Source organism: Tachypleus tridentatus, chromosome 13 (genome assembly GCF_004210375.1).
Source record: "Tachypleus tridentatus isolate NWPU-2018 chromosome 13, ASM421037v1, whole genome shotgun sequence".
Lineage (NCBI taxonomy): Eukaryota > Metazoa > Arthropoda > Merostomata > Xiphosura > Limulidae > Tachypleus > Tachypleus tridentatus.
This window is the reverse complement of record NC_134837.1, coordinates 141,642,407-141,662,044: the sequence shown is the minus strand read 5'-3', so window position 1 is coordinate 141,662,044 and position 19,638 is coordinate 141,642,407. Positions and strand designations below refer to the sequence as shown.

General features: G+C 29.8%; 1 protein-coding gene across 1 annotated transcript in view; it reads left to right on the top strand.

Moving 5' to 3' along the window:
• The window catches only part of LOC143236323 (adenylate cyclase type 7-like), a 51,358-nt gene extending 44,776 nt beyond the window's left edge, over window positions 1-6,582 (top strand). The window contains exons 4-5 of the mRNA XM_076474600.1: window positions 5,909-6,041; window positions 6,427-6,582. Of these exons, the coding sequence (XP_076330715.1) occupies window positions 5,909-6,041; window positions 6,427-6,582 (289 nt within the window). The remainder of the gene's footprint in view (window positions 1-5,908; window positions 6,042-6,426) is intronic.
• Window positions 6,583-19,638: the final 13,056 nt, after the last annotated feature.

Below are 19,638 nucleotides of genomic sequence, written 5' to 3'. Positions count from 1 at the left end.
TTCTTCTACACTTATAGGGAGACAGTGGTTTTCTGATACACTTGTTGGAACACAGTAGCTTTCTTCTACACTTATAGGGAGACAGTGGTTTTCTGATACACTTGTTGGAACACAGTAGCTTTCTTCTACACTTATAGGGAGACAGTGACTTTTTTCTAAATATATAGGGACACAGCAGATTTCTTGTATATTTACATTATTTAGTGTTCACTGAGTTTTAACGTGAAGTAAAAATAAAAAACTTCTATTTATAGCTTTAAAATTTCTTTTACAACTACAAACATGTGATTAATAATAATATCTTCTCTCTTCTCCTTTACATAAGGGCTGGGCGTGGTCTAGTATCTAGCAACCGTCATAGTGGTTTAATCTCTGTACTTTAGAGACGTGTGTGCATTACAAGAATAACAGTCAAATCCTGTTGTTCGGTTTGGAAAGAATAACTTAAGAATTGGTGTTAGTTTGGGTTGACTAGCAGTATTCCCTATAGTCTGTCACTTCTGAATTAGAGATAGTTAGCTCAATTAACCCTCGTGTAAGTTTGCGTAAAATCCAACAAATAAACACACATATGCGTTTGCATGAGAAAACAACTCGTTATTTAACTTGCACGTGAATATTTTCAGTTAGTTAACTTACCCCAGGCGCGTTCTAATTGTGTGCATTTTATTTACATACGTCAAAGCTCTTTCAAAATGTTTATTCAAATATGCCTCAAAAGAAAATTAGCTTTAAAAACAGTTTAATGCACAGGAACCCGGATGTTATTAATATACTTTTTATTATAACAATGAACTTAATGAGATAAACTTACTAATTGACAATATATTATTTCGTAGCTTACACGAGCGGACAGAGATACTTGTTTAATTGGCCGAATCGAAACTGTATTAAACGTGATTCATGGACAATTTGTTTTATGTGTACCAACTTATCGAAACTTTCCCAAAGTCCATGTTCACCCGTAGTGTGTCATTGACAATAAAATCTGCATATCTAACTCGCCAACCGAGCTTGGAAATCTACTCAATTGACAGAGATAAATGTTTCAAATATCCTTAATTAGTTATTCAAGAGACCCCGAGCTTTTTGAAACGTTTCATTAATTAATCAATTTATTTAATTATAGATCGTCCTTTGAGGAAGCCACCCGTGGGAACTTAGATAATTAATTAAAAATAGCGTTTCGAGCAACTAAGTCGAGTAAAGCGTTTTCTATAATAAAATAAATAGTCTTCACGTAGAAACAAAAATTTTGAAACTTTCAAAGTAATTTATGTGTGTGTGTGTGTCAAAACTGTGGTAAGATTCGCTGATATCATTTGAAAATTCAGTGTTATTATTGCTTTTGTATTTGACGAACCACAAATGTAACGTCTCCTTATGTTCGGGATGTTCGCGAAAGGCGGTCTGCACTAGCTATCCAAAGTTAATTTTTGGACTGCTCTTCTCCAGTAATGGGATTCGACCATCACTCTTATAACGTACCCCCGATCATAAAGTGCGGAACGCGAGCTACAAACCGTCGGATTTGCCGTACAGCAAATTAACTTGTTTTTCATGCCCTACATGATCATAAGCTATAACTATAGTAAAGAGTTTGCCTTTCTATACAGAAAATGCTTGACTTCTAATCCACAATTCCCTCTAGAATAACCTTGCTATTATCCTTCGTAATTTATTAAGCAAATGTGAGTTTGGAAACAGCTCTTTCCCCTAAAAGGAAGATGGTGGGGTCTGATTGGACATATCGTAGTGTTCTAGATTTCAGAGATGGCGAATCGAGTTCGAATCCATACTATTGCATATAATATCCACCTACACTTTAAGCTCTCAGTACGGCTTAAGAGTAACAGGTCAGTCCATTACCATAAAGGTGATAATAACTGGTTGTCTTCTTTCAGTCACTAGTTCCAAATTAAGACAGTCGCCAATAGATACAAATTACGAATATATAGTACCCATACAAGATGTGATGACCTGTAAAACGTAACTATATCAAAACGGTTACAAAATTAGAAAGTAAAATATGTTTGTTTGTGACGGGAGATCAAGTTATTTTGAACAATACAAGTTAAGCACAAAGCTACACATCACTTTGCCACTGTGAATCCAACGGTTTATGGTTCGCGTCCCATTACTGAATAAAGCAAGAACAAGCTCGATTTTTGGGAGGATGGGTGTGTTATATAAGTAACAAGTTCTACTAATGCAGTCAGACAAGAGTAGCTAAAGAGTTGGCGCAAGATGCTTTTGACTAGCTCTACCTTCCCTCTAGTGTATAAGCTCTTGTGTCGTTCGGTAAGGAAATTTCAAATAAGCAAACAAACTGAGTATTTCGGAATGAAAGACAGCAATAACTAGCTCTTCCCTGCACCTCGGACTTTCAGTCTCACCTCTGCCGTCTACGAAACATAAATTCAATTTTATTGCGTCGTGAAGGCACTTTTGTCCGCCAGGAGCTCTTATTCTCCACGTTATTTGTCCATATGGATTCCTTGTGGCCAGAAGGTACATTTTATGACGGCATTAACCTACTTCTTTTATCTCCAATAATATTCTGTCTCTTGGTTTTGCATAAGCCCTTGCGATCTAGACAGACAGTTACACGAATATCAAAACGGTAATGTAGTGTTGTTTTTCTTTATCGGGTGTTTTCATGAGCAGGTCAGTTCCATGGGAAACGGTGTCCCTGTAACAAGAATACGTGATTCTGTTTATACAAGCATTACCTCAGTTACTCCATCTGTATCCCGGTACTGTTCCAAGGACACCTGAACTTGTTTATATAAACATTACTGTAGTTACTCTGTCTGTACAGGTACTGTTCCAAGGACACGTGAACCTGTTTATATAAACATTACTGTAGTTACTCTGTCTGTACAGGTACTGTTCCAAGGACACGTGAACCTGTTTATATAAACATTACTGTAGTTACTCTGTCTGTACAGGTACTGTTCCAAGGACACGTGAACCTGTTTATATAAACATTACTGTAGTTACTCTGTCGGTACCACGCATAATGCTACAACGGTTAAGTCTATTTACAGAGTACATTTGTTTGTGACTACGTACCACATGTTGTGTACGTTGCGTAGTGATACAACTAATTACATGAAATTACTACGCCTTTGAGCAAAGAAATTAAAAATGTACAAATAAGTTACTATATTCGTTGAATGAAAATAAATAATTAATTGTGACGGTGTATCACATCTGATAAACACAAATAAATGTTCTGTTGAAACATATAATGTTACGTACATGAAATACATTTATAGTGCTGAGTAATTGGCGCTTGTGAATTTACAATGTATTCCTTTGTCCAAGATATAACTACACGTTACTCAATCACTTAATGTTTTTTAGGTTGTTAGTAGTAAACAAATGGATATACATCAAAGCCCACAAATTATTTACATTTCAATATGATATGAAGCCTAATGCATCTATTTTATTTTCTGTTGTAATGAGGACTGATGAGCCGTGACGTTGGTAAAAGTAGTCCACTGGTGAAGGCTTAGCGAATCACATAATAGATTAAGACTTAACGTAATTTACAGTTTTTTCTTCACTAAAATTACACGTTTTGATAAAAAAGGGAAATTCACCGGTTGGTGTTGTTATTTTCAGGTATCGTTAAACTGCTCTGTATTTTATTACTGTAGTATAGTCTGCCGTCTTGTCTTCAATAAATGTTGTGTGTTCCAGAGATATATATAACAAACAAATAAACAAACAAAAAACATCAGCTACCGTCATTGTGACAAAAGAGATACGTGTTTCTTTTAGGGTAATAATCAAGAATCGATCTTGTGACATCTTTCATTAATCTCAAACTTTGTTATATAGTATCCAAACTCGAGGTTTACTTTATCTTCTTCCAGATGGGGGACACTAAACGTCATAGTACGTTGAACAATTCCGTTAGATTAACAACACTTGTGATACTTTGTATGTCTTAAGGACTATTCGTAGTCCAGAAACACCTATCAGTCTTGGTGAGGCTTAGCAGATTCGTTTCATAAAACACTGAAAGCATGCTTGATCAAAATGATCATTAACATTCGTTAATGTTGTTATTTTTAGGGCTACGTATACAGTTATTTAGTATTTGCTGATAAAAGAAATCTCGTACAAACGAAATTTTTCATACGATCTAATTTTGTTCGTGTAACACTTTTGCTAAGAAAATAATTTCTATACCTGTAATTAAAATAATTGAAAATCACTTTTTGAAAGTGTATTGTATTACTTTAATCTAAAATGAAATAACTTTTCTATCTATTTATACAAATAATTATTAAGCTTACCCCACGATACCTTTACTCAAGATAATTTATAAACTTTGCACAGCTAAATGCTCTCCTGAACGTTAAAAATAGTAAGTGCTGTCATATGTTTGAGAGTCCATTTCAATAAGTCTCTCGGTTGATCAGCAATAGTTTTATAGAGTTACAACGCTAAGATCGGGGGTTCGATTCCCTCTAGTGGATAGAACGCAGGTGGCCTCTTGTGTAGTTGTGCCAAAGTTACCAAACAAGCATATTAACAACTTTGGACTTAATTTTATACGGTATTACCTAGAGCTTACTCTATAAATGATCACTGATCGTAGAAAGTCTAGTGGTTAACGTGCTGGGGTGCGTAGCCCAAGGTCTAAAGTATGCGATGCCGCTGAAGACTATCCGCATTTTCAGCCGTGGTTGTGTTATAAAAGTAACAATCATTTTCTTATTTCGGTTCGGAGGCGGACAAAGCCCTTGATGTAGCTCTTACTACTGGTTGTCTGCCTTTCCAGTTGTTAAGTTGTTCAAAAGTAGGCTTAACCATAACTGAGCCCTATATAGTTGCTTAACAAACGGGTGCATAAAAAAGTCTTTCATGTTGATAGCTTTAATAACAGTACAAAACAATGAAAATGTTTTTAACAATATATACTTCATATAAAGTTAACAGTGTCGTTTGAGAGAGTAATAGTAATGTAATATTGGATAAAATTCAAGTAAGTAATTCCACTGAGTGTTAAATAGCATAATTTCTCGTTTCATCTTCTTTGTATAACACTTTACTTTTCCCCTATGGAAGACAATTGAACCTATCGAAGAGATAGATTTTTCGTTCGTTTTTTTTCAATGTGGTTTGTCTCTGTTTTAGTCCCGGCATGGCCAGGTGGTTAAGGTACTTGACTCGTAAACTAAAGGTCGTGGGTTCGCGTCGCACCAAACATGCTCGCCCTTTCAGCCGTGGGGGCGTTATAATGTTACGATCAATCCCACTATTCGTTGGTAAAAAGAGTAGCTCACGAGTGGGCGGTGGGTGATGACGAATAGCTGTCTTCCTTCTATTCATACACTGCTAAATCAGAAACGGCGAGTGCAGATAGTCCTCGAGTAGCTTTGCGCGAAATTCAAAACAAACCAAACCTCTGTTTTTGATCTCAGTGTTCTTATACACAATTGGAAATTCTAGTCTTCGTTAGGCTTGTTTAATAAAACGATAGATACGGGGGCTATCGGAACGTAACGTTAACTTTCGCGTCGTTTCACAATCTTTGAAATGTTATTAACACATGCTACGGTTCTTTCGTGCTGGGCGGTGACAGTGCGTGTTTCTTTCAACATTAGATTCTAAGAGGAATGCTTGGAATTTTCTGAACACTGTGGTTGCGACTAAAAACCAAACAACTCAGAGAAGCAATGTGTAAAACATAATATTGCATGAGAGTGTTAAACCATGTTGCTGTCTGATTGTCCTGAGATGATATGCCGGAAAATGTTGAAAATGCCAGTGTGTTAAGAACATATTAACACATTTAAATCGAGAACTTAAACCTTTTATGATGTTAAAATTTGCTATATATCTTGTCTTTATATCCCAACCTGTTCACATGTATACAAATATCCAGTCGAGTGCATATTACCATGGCAACGCTGCAGCAACTGGACAACAGGTTCGAGGTTGAGCCACGCCAGGGACTTCTTCACGATCAGTTTCGTCTTAATCACCAAGTGGAAACATTCCTTATAATTCCTCCTAAGGTAATGGTGTTTCTTTTGATCTGTTTTGTTCATGAAGCATATAATCCCCACCAGGAGTCGTTCACAATCGCATTCACTGTTAAGACTAAACTGACTTTATTTACTGCGAATATTTGTCATTAAAATAAAAATAAAAACAGAAACAAAACTTAAACTATGTTACATATTTAAGAATATAATGTTAATAATTTTCATAGACGCTCCTTAACGTCAATCAAAAAATTAAAAATGCACATGTTTCTTTTGTAAGGTGTTTCTCCAAACTTGTTACAAACTATTCTTTCCAATTTTTTGTTTCTGTTTTGAAATGTTAGGTTTTATGTAATTTATTGTATATAATTTCTATTATTTAGTTGTACTCTTTTCAGTGTTTTCTGTTTTACAGGAAGGCATGACCGAAAATAAAGGAGCGACAAAAAAGTCAGATTCCTCCACTAGATGTCGAACTTCTTCTAAAATGAGTAAACACGTGGAATGTTGGGGAGCCGACAAGCCTTTTGCTAATATATCAGAAGTCACGCTTGCTAAAATATTGGCTTAACGGTATGTAAAAAAACATTACATATCTTAGAAACTGAATATTTTATGGGTTTTAAAAAGACGAACCAGAAAAACTAAGACATCCGATTTATTTTCTTTCATTTGCTATCAGTTGAATGAATAGCAAACTTGAATGACATGAAACCAAAAAAATTGAGGTGGGGATAGAACAAACATTTTCAGCAGTAAAATAAGCCACCATAAATCACTGAAAGCGTTACAACACGTGTTTTGAAATATAAAACAAGGCATTTAACTTTTGAAGATGATTTCTTTTCAAATTGCATGGCACTTGTTTAGTGTTCAATGTCAAAAACCCACAAGCTAAAAAAAACATGTAATGATTATTTTATACGCAGTTCTAAAGTGAGACCGTTTCCAGTCTCAAAATTACAAAAAGCACAAATAACTTACTATACAGAATAAAAGTATTTAAAGAAACCGATAAGACTGTGGGAAATATTTGAGTTTCTAACATTTCTGAGATGAGTTTTTGACGGAAACTTTGAGAGGGAATTACTTAAAAATAAATGAGAACAGATTAATATAAAGATATGTACGTTTATCCACCTATCTTGTTAAACATTTAATATAAAGATATCTACATTTATCCACCTTTCTTGTTAAACATTTAATATAAAGATATGTACGTTTATCCACCTTTCTTGTTAAACATTTAATATAAAGATATGTACATTTATCCACCTTTCTTGTTAAACATTTAATATAACGATATGTACATTTATCCACCTTTCTTGTTAAACGTTTAATATAAAGATATGTACATTTATCCATCTTTCTTGTTAAACATTTAATATAAAGATATGTACATTTATACACCTTTCTTGTTAAACATTTAACATAACGATATGTACATTTATCCACCTTTCTTGTTAAACGTTTAATATAAAGATATGTACATTTATCCATCTTTCTTGTTAAACATTTAATATAAAGATATGTACATTTATACACCTTTCTTGTTAAACATTTAATATAAAGATATGTACATTTATCCACGTTTCTTCTTAAACATTTAACATAAAGATATGTACATTTATACACCTTTCTTGTTAAACATTTAACATAAAGATATGTACATTTATACACCTTTCTTGTTAAACATTTAATATAAAGATATGTACATTTATCCACGTTTCTTCTTAAACATTTAACATAAAGATATGTACATTTATACACCTTTCTTGTTAAACATTTAACATAAAGATATGTACATTTATTCACGTTTCTTGTTAAACATTTAATATAAAGATATGTACATTTATCCACCTTTCTTGTTAAACATTTAATATAACGATATGTACATTTATCCACCTTTCTTGTTAAACATTTAATATAACGATATGTACATTTATCCACCTTTCTTGTTAAACATTTAATATAAAGATATGTACATTTATCCACCTTTCTTGTTAAACATTTAATATAACGATATGTACATTTATCCACCTTTCTTGTTAAACATTTAATATAACGATATGTACATTTATTCACGTTTCTTGTTAAACATTTAATATAAAGATATGTACATTTATCCACCTTTCTTGTTAAACATTTAAAATAAAGATATGTACATTTATCCACCTTTCTTGTTAAACATTTAATATAAAGATATGTACATTTATACACCTTTCTTGTTAAACATTTAATACAAAGTTATTTACATTTATCCACCTTTCTTGTTAAACATTCAATATAAAGATATGTACATTTATCCACCTTTCTTGTTAAGCATTTAATATAAAGATATGTACATTTATCCACCTTTCTTGTTAAACATTTAATATAAAGATATTTACATTTATCCACCTTTCTTGTTAAACATTTGATATAAAGATATGTACATTTATCCACCTTTCTTGTTAAACATTTGGTATAAAGATATGTACATTTATCCACCTTTCTTGTTAAACATTTAATATAAAGATATGTACATTTATCCACCTTTCTTGTTAAACATTTAATATAAGGGATATGTACATTTATCCACGTTTCTTGTTAAACATTTAATATAAGGATATGTACATTTATTCACGTTTCTTGTTAAACATTTAACATAAAGATATGTACATTTATTCACGTTTCTTGTTAAACATTTAATATAAAGATATGTACATTTATACACCTTTCTTGTTAAACATTCAATATAAAGATATGTACATTTATCCACCTTTCTTGTTAAACATTCAATATAAAGATATGTACATTTATCCACCTTTCTTGTTAAACATTTAACATAAAGATATGTACATTTATACACCTTTCTTGTTAAACACTTGATATAAAGATATATACATTTACCCACCTTTCTTGTTAAACATTTAATATAAAGATATGTACATTTATCCACCTTTCTTGTTAAACATTTAATATAAAGATATTTACATTTATCCACCTTTCTTGTTAAACATTTAATATAAAGATATGTACATTTATCCACCTTTCTTGTTAAACATTTAATATAAAGATATGTACATTTATCCACCTTTCTTGTTAAACATTTAATGTAAAGATATGTTCATTTATCCACCTTTCTTGTTAAACATTTAATATAAGGATATGTACATTTATACACCTTTCTTGTTAAACATTCAATATAAAGATATGTACATTTATTCACGTTTCTTCTTAAACATTTAACATAAAGATATTTACATTTATCCACGTTTCTTGTTAAACATTTAATATAAAGATATGTACATTTATCCACCTTTCTTGTTAAACATTTAATATAAAGATATGTACATTTATCCACCTTTCTTGTTAAACATTCAATATAAAGATATGTACATTTATCCACCTTTCTTGTTAAGCATTTAATATAAAGATATGTACATTTATCCACCTTTCTTGTTAAACATTTAATATAAAGATATTTACATTTATCCACCTTTCTTGTTAAACACTTGATATAAAGATATATACATTTACCCACCTTTCTTGTTAAACATTTAAAATAAAGATATGTACATTTATCCACCTTTCTTGTTAAACATTTAATATAAAGATATTTACATTTATCCACCTTTCTTGTTAAACATTTGATATAAAGATATGTACATTTATCCACCTTTCTTGTTAAACATTTAATATAAAGATATGTACATTTATCCACCTTTCTTGTTAAACATTTAATGTAAAGATATGTTCATTTATCCACCTTTCTTGTTAAAAAGTTAATATAAGGATATGTACATTTATCCACGTTTCTTGTTAAACATTTAATATAAGGATATGTACATTTATTCACGTTTCTTGTTAAACATTTAACATAAAGATATGTACATTTATTCACGTTTCTTGTTAAACATTTAATATAAAGATATGTACATTTATCCACCTTTCTTGTTAAACATTTAATATAAAGATATGTACATTTATCCACCTTTCTTGTTAAACATTCAATATAAAGATATGTACATTTATCCACCTTTCTTGTTAAGCATTTAATATAAAGATATGTACATTTATCCACCTTTCTTGTTAAACACTTGATATAAAGATATATACATTTACCCACCTTTCTTGTTAAACATTTAATATAAAGATATGTACATTTATCCACCTTTCTTGTTAAACATTTAATATAAAGATATGTACATTTATCCACCTTTCTTGTTAAACATTTGATATAAAGATATGTACATTTATTCACGTTTCTTGTTAAACATTTAACATAAAGATATGTACATTTATCCACCTTTCTTGTTAAACATTTAATGTAAAGATATGTTCATTTATCCACCTTTCTTGTTAAAAAGTTAATATAAAGATATATACATTTATCCACGTTTCTTGTTAAACATTTAATATAAAGATATGTACATTTATCCACGTTTCTTGTTAAACATTTAACATAAAGATATGTACATTTATTCACGTTTCTTGTTAAACATTTAATATAAAGATATGTACATTTATCCACCTTTCTTGTTAAACATTTAAAATAAAGATATGTACATTTATCCACCTTTCTTGTTAAACATTTAATATAAAGATATGTACATTTATCCACCTTTCTTGTTAAACATTTAATATAAAGATATGTACATTTATCCACCTTTCTTGTTAAAAAGTTAATATAAGGATATGTACATTTATCCACGTTTCTTGTTAAACATTTAATATAAGGATATGTACATTTATTCACGTTTCTTGTTAAACATTTAACATAAAGATATGTACATTTATTCACGTTTCTTGTTAAACATTTAATATAAAGATATGTACATTTATCCACCTTTCTTGTTAAACATTTAAAATAAAGATATGTACATTTATCCACCTTTCTTGTTAAACATTTAATATAAAGATATGTACATTTATACACCTTTCTTGTTAAACATTTAATATAAAGTTATTTACATTTATCCACCTTTCTTGTTAAACATTCAATATAAAGATATGTACATTTATCCACCTTTCTTGTTAAGCATTTAATATAAAGATATGTACATTTATCCACCTTTCTTGTTAAACATTTGATATAAAGATATGTACATTTATCCACCTTTCTTGTTAAACATTTGGTATAAAGATATGTACATTTATCCACCTTTCTTGTTAAACATTTAATATAAAGATATGTACATTTATCCACCTTTCTTGTTAAACATTTAAAATAAAGATATGTACATTTATCCACCTTTTTTGTTAAACATTTAATATAAAGATATGTACATTTATCCACCTTTCTTGTTAAACATTTAAAATAAAGATATGTACATTTATCCACCTTTCTTGTTAAACATTTAATATAAAGATATGTACATTTATTCACGTTTCTTGTTAAACATTTAATATAAAGATATGTACATTTATCCACCTTTCTTGTTAAACATTTAACATAAAGATATGTACATTTATTCACGTTTCTTGTTAAACATTTAATATAAAGATATGTACATTTATCCACCTTTCTTGTTAAACATTTAAAATAAAGATATGTACATTTATCCACCTTTTTTGTTAAACATTTAATATAAAGATATGTACATTTATCCACCTTTCTTGTTAAACATTTAAAATAAAGATATGTACATTTATCCACCTTTCTTGTTAAACATTTAATATAAAGATATGTACATTTATCCACCTTTCTTGTTAAACATTTAATATAAAGTTATTTACATTTATCCACCTTTCTTGTTAAACATTCAATATAAAGATATGTACATTTATCCACCTTTCTTGTTAAGCATTTAATATAAAGATATGTACATTTATCCACCTTTCTTGTTAAACATTTAAAAAAAAAAATAGTTACATTTATCCACCTTTCTTGTTAAACATTTGATATAAAGATATGTACATTTATCCACCTTTCTTGTTAAACATTTGGTATAAAGATATGTACATTTATCCACCTTTCTTGTTAAACATTTAATATAAAGATATGTACATTTATCCACCTTTCTTGTTAAACATTTAATATAAGGATATGTACATTTATCCACGTTTCTTGTTAAACATTTAATATAAGGATATGTACATTGATTCACGTTTCTTGTTAAACATTTAACATAAAGATATGTACATTTATTCACGTTTCTTGTTAAACATATAATATTAAGATATGTACATTTATCCACCTTTCTTGTTAAACATTTAACATAAAGATATGTACATTTATTCACGTTTCTTGTTAAACATTTAATATAAAGATATGTACATTTATCCACCTTTCTTGTTAAACATTTAAAATAAAGATATGTACATTTATCCACCTTTCTTGTTAAACATTTAATATAAAGATATGTACATTTATACACCTTTCTTGTTAAACATTTAATATAAAGTTATTTACATTTATCCACCTTTCTTGTTAAGCATTTAATATAAAGATATGTACATTTATCCACCTTTCTTGTTAAACATTTAATATAAAGATATTTACATTTATCCACATTTCTTGTTAAACATTTAATATAAAGATATGTACATTTATCCACCTTTCTTGTTAAACATTCAATATAAAAATATGTACATTTATCCACCTTTCTTGTTAAACGTTTAATATAAAGATATGTACATTTATCCACCTTTCTTGTTAAACGTTTAATATAAAGATATGTACATTTATCCACCTTTCTTGTTAAACATTTAATATAAAGATATGTAGATTTATCCACCTTTCTCGTTAAACATTTAATATAAAGATATGTACATTTATCCACCTTTCTTGTTAAACATTTAATATAAGGATATGTACATTTATCCACGTTTCTTGTTAAACATTTAATATAAGGATATGTACATTGATTCACGTTTCTTGTTAAACATTTAACATAAAGATATGTACATTTATTCACGTTTCTTGTTAAACATATAATATTAAGATATGTACATTTATCCACCTTTCTTGTTAAACATTTAACATAAAGATATGTACATTTATTCACGTTTCTTGTTAAACATTTAATATAAAGATATGTACATTTATCCACCTTTCTTGTTAAACATTTAAAATAAAGATATGTACATTTATCCACCTTTCTTGTTAAACATTTAATATAAAGATATGTACATTTATACACCTTTCTTGTTAAACATTTAATATAAAGTTATTTACATTTATCCACCTTTCTTGTTAAGCATTTAATATAAAGATATGTACATTTATCCACCTTTCTTGTTAAACATTTAATATAAAGATATTTACATTTATCCACCTTTCTTGTTAAACATTTGATATAAAGATATGTACATTTATACACCTTTCTTGTTAAACATTTAATATAAAGTTATTTACATTTATCCACCTTTCTTGTTAAACATTTAATATAAAGATATGTACATTTATCCACCTTTCTTGTTAAACATTTAATATAAAGATATTTACATTTATCTACATTTCTTGTTAAACATTTAATATAAAGATATGTACATTTATCCAACTTTCTTGTTAAACGTTTAATATAAAGATATGTACATTTATCCACCTTTCTTGTTAAACGTTTAATATAAAGATATGTACATTTATCCACCTTTCTTGTTAAACATTTGATATAAAGATATGTACATTTATCCACCTTTCTTGTTAAACATTTAATATAAAAATATGTACATTTATCCACCTTTCTTGTTAAACATTTAATATAAAGATATGTACATTTATCCACCTTTCTTGTTAAACATTTAATATAAAGATATGTACATTTATCCACCTTTCTTGTTAAACATTTAATATAAAGATGTGTACATTTATCCACCTTTCTTGTTAAACATTTAATATAAAGATATGTACATTTATCCACCTTTCTTGTTAAACATTTAATATAAAGATATGTACATTTATCCACCTTTCTTGTTAAACATTTAATATAAAGATATGTACATTTATCCACCTTTCTTGTTAAACATTTAATATAAAAATATGTACATTTATCCACCTTTCTCGTTAAACATTTAATATAAAGAGATATGTACATTTATCCACCTTTCTTGTTAAACATTTAATATAAAGATATGTACATTTATCCACCTTTCTTGTTAAACATTTAATATAAAGATATGTACATTTATCCACCTTTCTCGTTAAACATTTAATATAAAGGTATGTACATTTATCCACCTTTCTTGTTAAACGTTTAATATAAAGATATGTACATTTATCCACCTTTCTTGTTAAACGTTTAATATAAAGATATGTACATTTATCCACCTTTCTTGTTAAACATTTAATATAAAGATATGTACATTTATCCACCTTTCTTGTTAAACATTTAATATAAAGATATTTACATTTATCCACCTTTCTTGTTAAACGTTTAATATAAAGATATGTACATTTATCCACCTTTCTCGTTAAACATTTAATATAAAGATATGTACATTTATCCACGTTTCTTGTTAAACATTTAATCCATCATATAACCAAGCTATTCAAATCCTTTGTTGTAAAATATATAACTTTAACGTTCACAGGAAAGTAAAAAAAAATAATAAATTCTGTTAATCGTCATATATTAATTTTTTTGAAAGATTACAACGATATAACAGTTCACGATAACGAGAGTGTTATGTATTCGTGAACTGTGTTCGTATTAGCCTAATCTCCAAAGCTATCTAAGCTTGTTAAGGTATTAGAATTAGGGCTGAAAATACCCTTAATTAGAAAGGTACCCGGATGGTGATGACTGAATGTAGTCTCGTCACCATAGGTTTCAGTTTTCTTTTGTAAGTTAATAAATTTATTATTATGGTTAGATTAATTTAGGTATCAGTTATTTCTCATTCCTGGGCCATGTGATTAGCGTACTTTTGATCAGAATGTATTCATAAATAAATGTATAAAACAATGATTCGAACTATGAGGTTATTACGGTTCCACGTATAAAGACTCGACAAGGCCAGGTGAGACTAGGCAAGTATAATTAATTTATCGTCTAAAAACGTATCAGACTTTACTATATAGCAGAGCATCTTTTATTTATTTTTTTATAAACACAAGTTATTTGTAAAGTCTGATAAGCCTTTTTTGCATATTGAAAGCAAGCAAAACTACTCTATATTTTGTTTAAATATCGGTGTTTAAAAACCTATACATTTGTATATTTTCTTCTCACTTCAAGAATATCTAATTTTGTTTTTATTCTTCCTTGCATAAATATTTTTTGTTCGCAGTTGCAATAAACTTACTTTTTCGTTTCCAAATCAACTATATATATTCTTCGTTAAAAGTACGTTTTCCGATAAAGACGTCCCTAACACTAGCCTGAAACAACAGTTTCCAATCCAAATGACCTAACAGCAGTTCGCCCATCTTTTTGTTGTTGTTGTTTATAATATCCCTGATCACTCAATCTGAGCACGTTCTCTCTTTGGTTTGGCGACCATTACAGACCCACGAGAAAGATATCGAAGACAACACGGTTGGTAAAAAGAAGAAAATATACGTTACGTTTAAGTTGGAGTTCGTTTTATCAAACAAACAAAATTGTCTGTGAAACTTTTGCCACTTATATTCGTATGTATTTGTGATCTTAAAGAAACCAAATAAAATTACAGATTTTAAAGTTTGATAACCTGATGTTAGAAACGTGCCACTTTTTTACGCTACTGTTCTAGTTTTAGTCTGAACACGTAACGAAGATCGGATATAAACAACTTTTAGTGGTCCTTGATTTAGACTTGTTCTTGTGAACTACCAGGCACACCAGATAGAGATATGAATAACTTTTCGTAGTCCATGTGGTCCTTGATTTAGACTTGTTCTCATGAACTACCAGGTACACCAAATAGAGATATGAACAACTTTTCGTGGTTCTTGTGGTCCTTGATTTAGACTAGTTCTCATGAACTACTAGGTACTTCAGAAAGAGGTATGAACAACTTTATACATGTAGAGGTGTATACAATCATCCCCCCTACAGTTTGGTCTGTTGAATTGTTTAATTGCATCACAGGGTTACAAATTGTGTGTTTGTTCTTGTGATTTTCGTGTTCCTACCAATCTAATTACATAATTAGGCCAAGATGTAGGCTTTTTCAGTAGCCGAAATGTACGTCTTTAATATAGGCGTGCTTCTAAGCTTTTCGATCTAAGCGACAGTTCGTAGGTATCAGTCAGTAGGCCTAAGAATACATGCAAGTATCGAAATTGAACAATCCACATAAGTGGTTGCGAAAATCATCCCCCCTGGTTTGTTTTATCCGGATTATAAATCTTAATTCAAGCCTCTACTAACTTAAGATTTTTTGAGAAAATAAGCAAACGGAGCGTTTATGTTTATACTTTATCCCAACTTGTCTTTTATGTTTATAGTCGTGAAATTCTTAGCTCAAGATTAGTACAGATAGATTAATTCAATTAGCGATCAGTTCCTTTAGGGATTATTGCAACTTTTTATTCATTTCTCCATTTTATTTAGGCTTAGCTCATAATTAGCCCAGATCGATTAATTCAATTCTCCAATAATTCCATTAGAAATTATTGCAACTTTATATTAATTCCTTCATTTTGTTTAGGCTTAACTCATGATTAGCCCAGATCGATTAATTTAATTAACCAGAAGTTCCTTTAGGAATTATTGCAACTTTATAATAATTTCTCCATTTTGTTTATGGCCTAGTTCATGATTAGCCCAGGTCGATTAATTTAATTAACCAGAAGTTCCTTTAGGAATTAGTGTAGCTCTGTATTTATTCCTACATTTTGTTTAGGTCTAACAGCTTTTTTTTGTATACTTTAGGCTGAAGATAACTTATTTTGTAATTATTTAACTTGACAAGCATTTGTTGTCAAACACTTCACAATAAAAATACTAAAAATAACTAAATAGGATGTATATTTAAATACAATGTTTGTTTTTAGTGGTTTTTTCTCATTTTCAATCACTAAAATGTAATAAAAATAACCAACTTTTGCTGACAATTATATGGTAAACTTTGGGTTTGACGTATTCTAAAGACGGCTAGCGTTAGTATTAAAACTTTAATTAAAATAAGTTACATAACAACGTTTCGACCTTCTTAGGTCATCTTCAAAGAGTCTCAAACTCTCATTATTAGCCTGAAGATGACCTAAGCAGGTCGAAACGTTGTTCTGTAATTTATTTTAAATAAAGGTTTGATACCCACGCTAGTTCTCTTTAGAATACATTTTTACTTCAAGTGCATTTCTCGTCATCACGGGTTCTCAGAAGTTACATCCTTCGACAATGGCTGGCTTAACAAATACAATATTTTATTTGTATTTTATCGATAAGAACTCGATAATTAATTATTTGATAGTTAGAGTATCACTAGACACAGGTAATAATTAACATGATTCTATCCTTGGGTCGTAATGATGATAAAAGAAAAAGAGGAAACTGCTATTAATATGATACAAGGAACACTCACCATGCAAGCTAAACGATAGGTCTGAATGAATTATAACTCATGTTTTACCTATTGATATTGAAATTTTTTATTTTCGCTAGTCTGAATGAGCAAATTTACGTATAGTTTCAAGAATAACTCCTCTCTACATTTCCAGAAAAGTGACGTAAAAGAAACAAGGAATAGATCTTGAAACGTTGTGAAGTGCAGGTTTTCAGAAACATATGTTTTACGGAAATTCTGCGTCGTAGAAAATGCCTTATTTTTTCTGTTTTTCAGTTGTTTTTTTTTTTACTAGTCTGGTAGTAACATTATATCAACATGGTGTTTATCTAATATATAATATTTATTGTGACAACTGGTACCACGGAAAGCCGTTAAACCTCTGACAGAGACCCTAATGTCACATTCTCATGTCAGTTGATGTGAAAGCACTTCAGGTTTTACTTGAATGGCTGCCAACTACGCATGTGTGTTTGTTTCTATTAACCAAAAGTAAGAGTGGATAGTCGAAAGAACGTTCGCACTAAATATCCACGTGTTAGTGGCGACTTGTTATGTAGTAAGAGACACTTCAAGAGTTCTGTTACGACGTTTATTAACCTCGTTCTGAGTAACCGTTAAGACAAAAGGTTCAGTGCCGTAGACGAAAAAAACTCGTCCAAGCCGATCGGTAACACAGTACCACGGACAAGTTAATTCGTTTCCAATAATACCTAACTGCAACGCTAGATGTCAGCACCATACATACATTTGACCTAATTACATATTGTTTCACTTTCGATCCAAAATGGCGTCACGAAAAAGGTTACAAAATGAAGAAGCATTAGAATTCTATTTTAACCTTGGTTCGGAGTTGCCGTAGCAGCTGAAATACTTTGCAGTCAACAGGTTAAAATCTATATTGCATAGGTTTGGGAATCTAACGTCTCTAATTCTCTGCCTGCTTAGATGGATCTTGCACTTAATTGATTCAACAGTATTAATCCGTTATAGTGGAAACGTATTTTTTCACTGTTGCAACAAACATTCGTCATGTAATAGCTCAACTTTAAAAATAACTCGTACGTTATCAAAACGTGTATTCTAAGTTTTCGTATTGGATTTTATTTTAACCCTTTCATACCAAAGTTATTTGCGCTGGGGATAAAAATGATTTTGAAGATCAAACGTAAAACTTAGTGTTAGTTGTTCGTGTGTTTTAAAGAAAAGCTAAATTTGGTTACCTGCTATGCCGACCGAGGAAAACCGAACCCGGGTTTTAGTGTTATAAGTCAGTAGACTTGCCACTGTCTCACCGTTGGACATTAGTGTTACTAAATAACCAGTGTAAACCACTGAAAGTTGAAAACTAAGTTGTTGTTTTTGAAATAAGTTGTGTAACATCATAATTGATGTTATTCACTGTCGGTGATTTTTTGTATCACTTTTTCAAGCTAATTAATACATCAATTAAACATCATTTATTTCAGCTACCTTTATTATTGTTATTTCTAATAATGTTCAAAATCATGTTAAACCTTCCTATTGTTCAGTTTTATATTTGAATTATTGTTTTGCATCGTTAACATAGTTTATGGATTTAGGACCTAGTTTAATCTGCTCAGCTGGCTGCTGCTTGTGAGATATTGGTGGGATTATGGCCGAAAATATTGTAAAAGCACGAGGGTATTAAATTAAGAAATAAATAATTTGAATCTGTTTGTTATGTATTGATTCATGACTTTAACAGGTTCTGGTCAATCTGTGACACAGAATTAACTTAATTAATTTATAACAAATTAATTTTTTATTTCTAATATTTAGTATTATTGATAGGACGATGAGCTGTAAAACAAAAAATCGAGAAATCATTAAACAATGACTAGTAAACAAACCATGATGCCTAGAGTTTAATAAACAAGTTTATCTGTGCTTTTAGACACTAGTTTTCTCCCAACAATCCTCTGTGTGGCTCGAGATTGAAAAAATATAAATTAAACTGAATACCATTTGTCTTTGTACCATTGGGGAATTTCTATTTGTTCCATTCATTACATCCTACTGTGAAAGTGTCTTAATTAAAGAATACCCGTTTTCTTAAATAATATTAGAGTTTTTTTTGTTCTGTACGTAAATAGAAGGAGGAACCAACTAACAACCCAATTACCTTCCGAACAGAGTCTAGCATTGATTGAAGGTATATATACCAGGAGATGGAGTTCTGATTTGG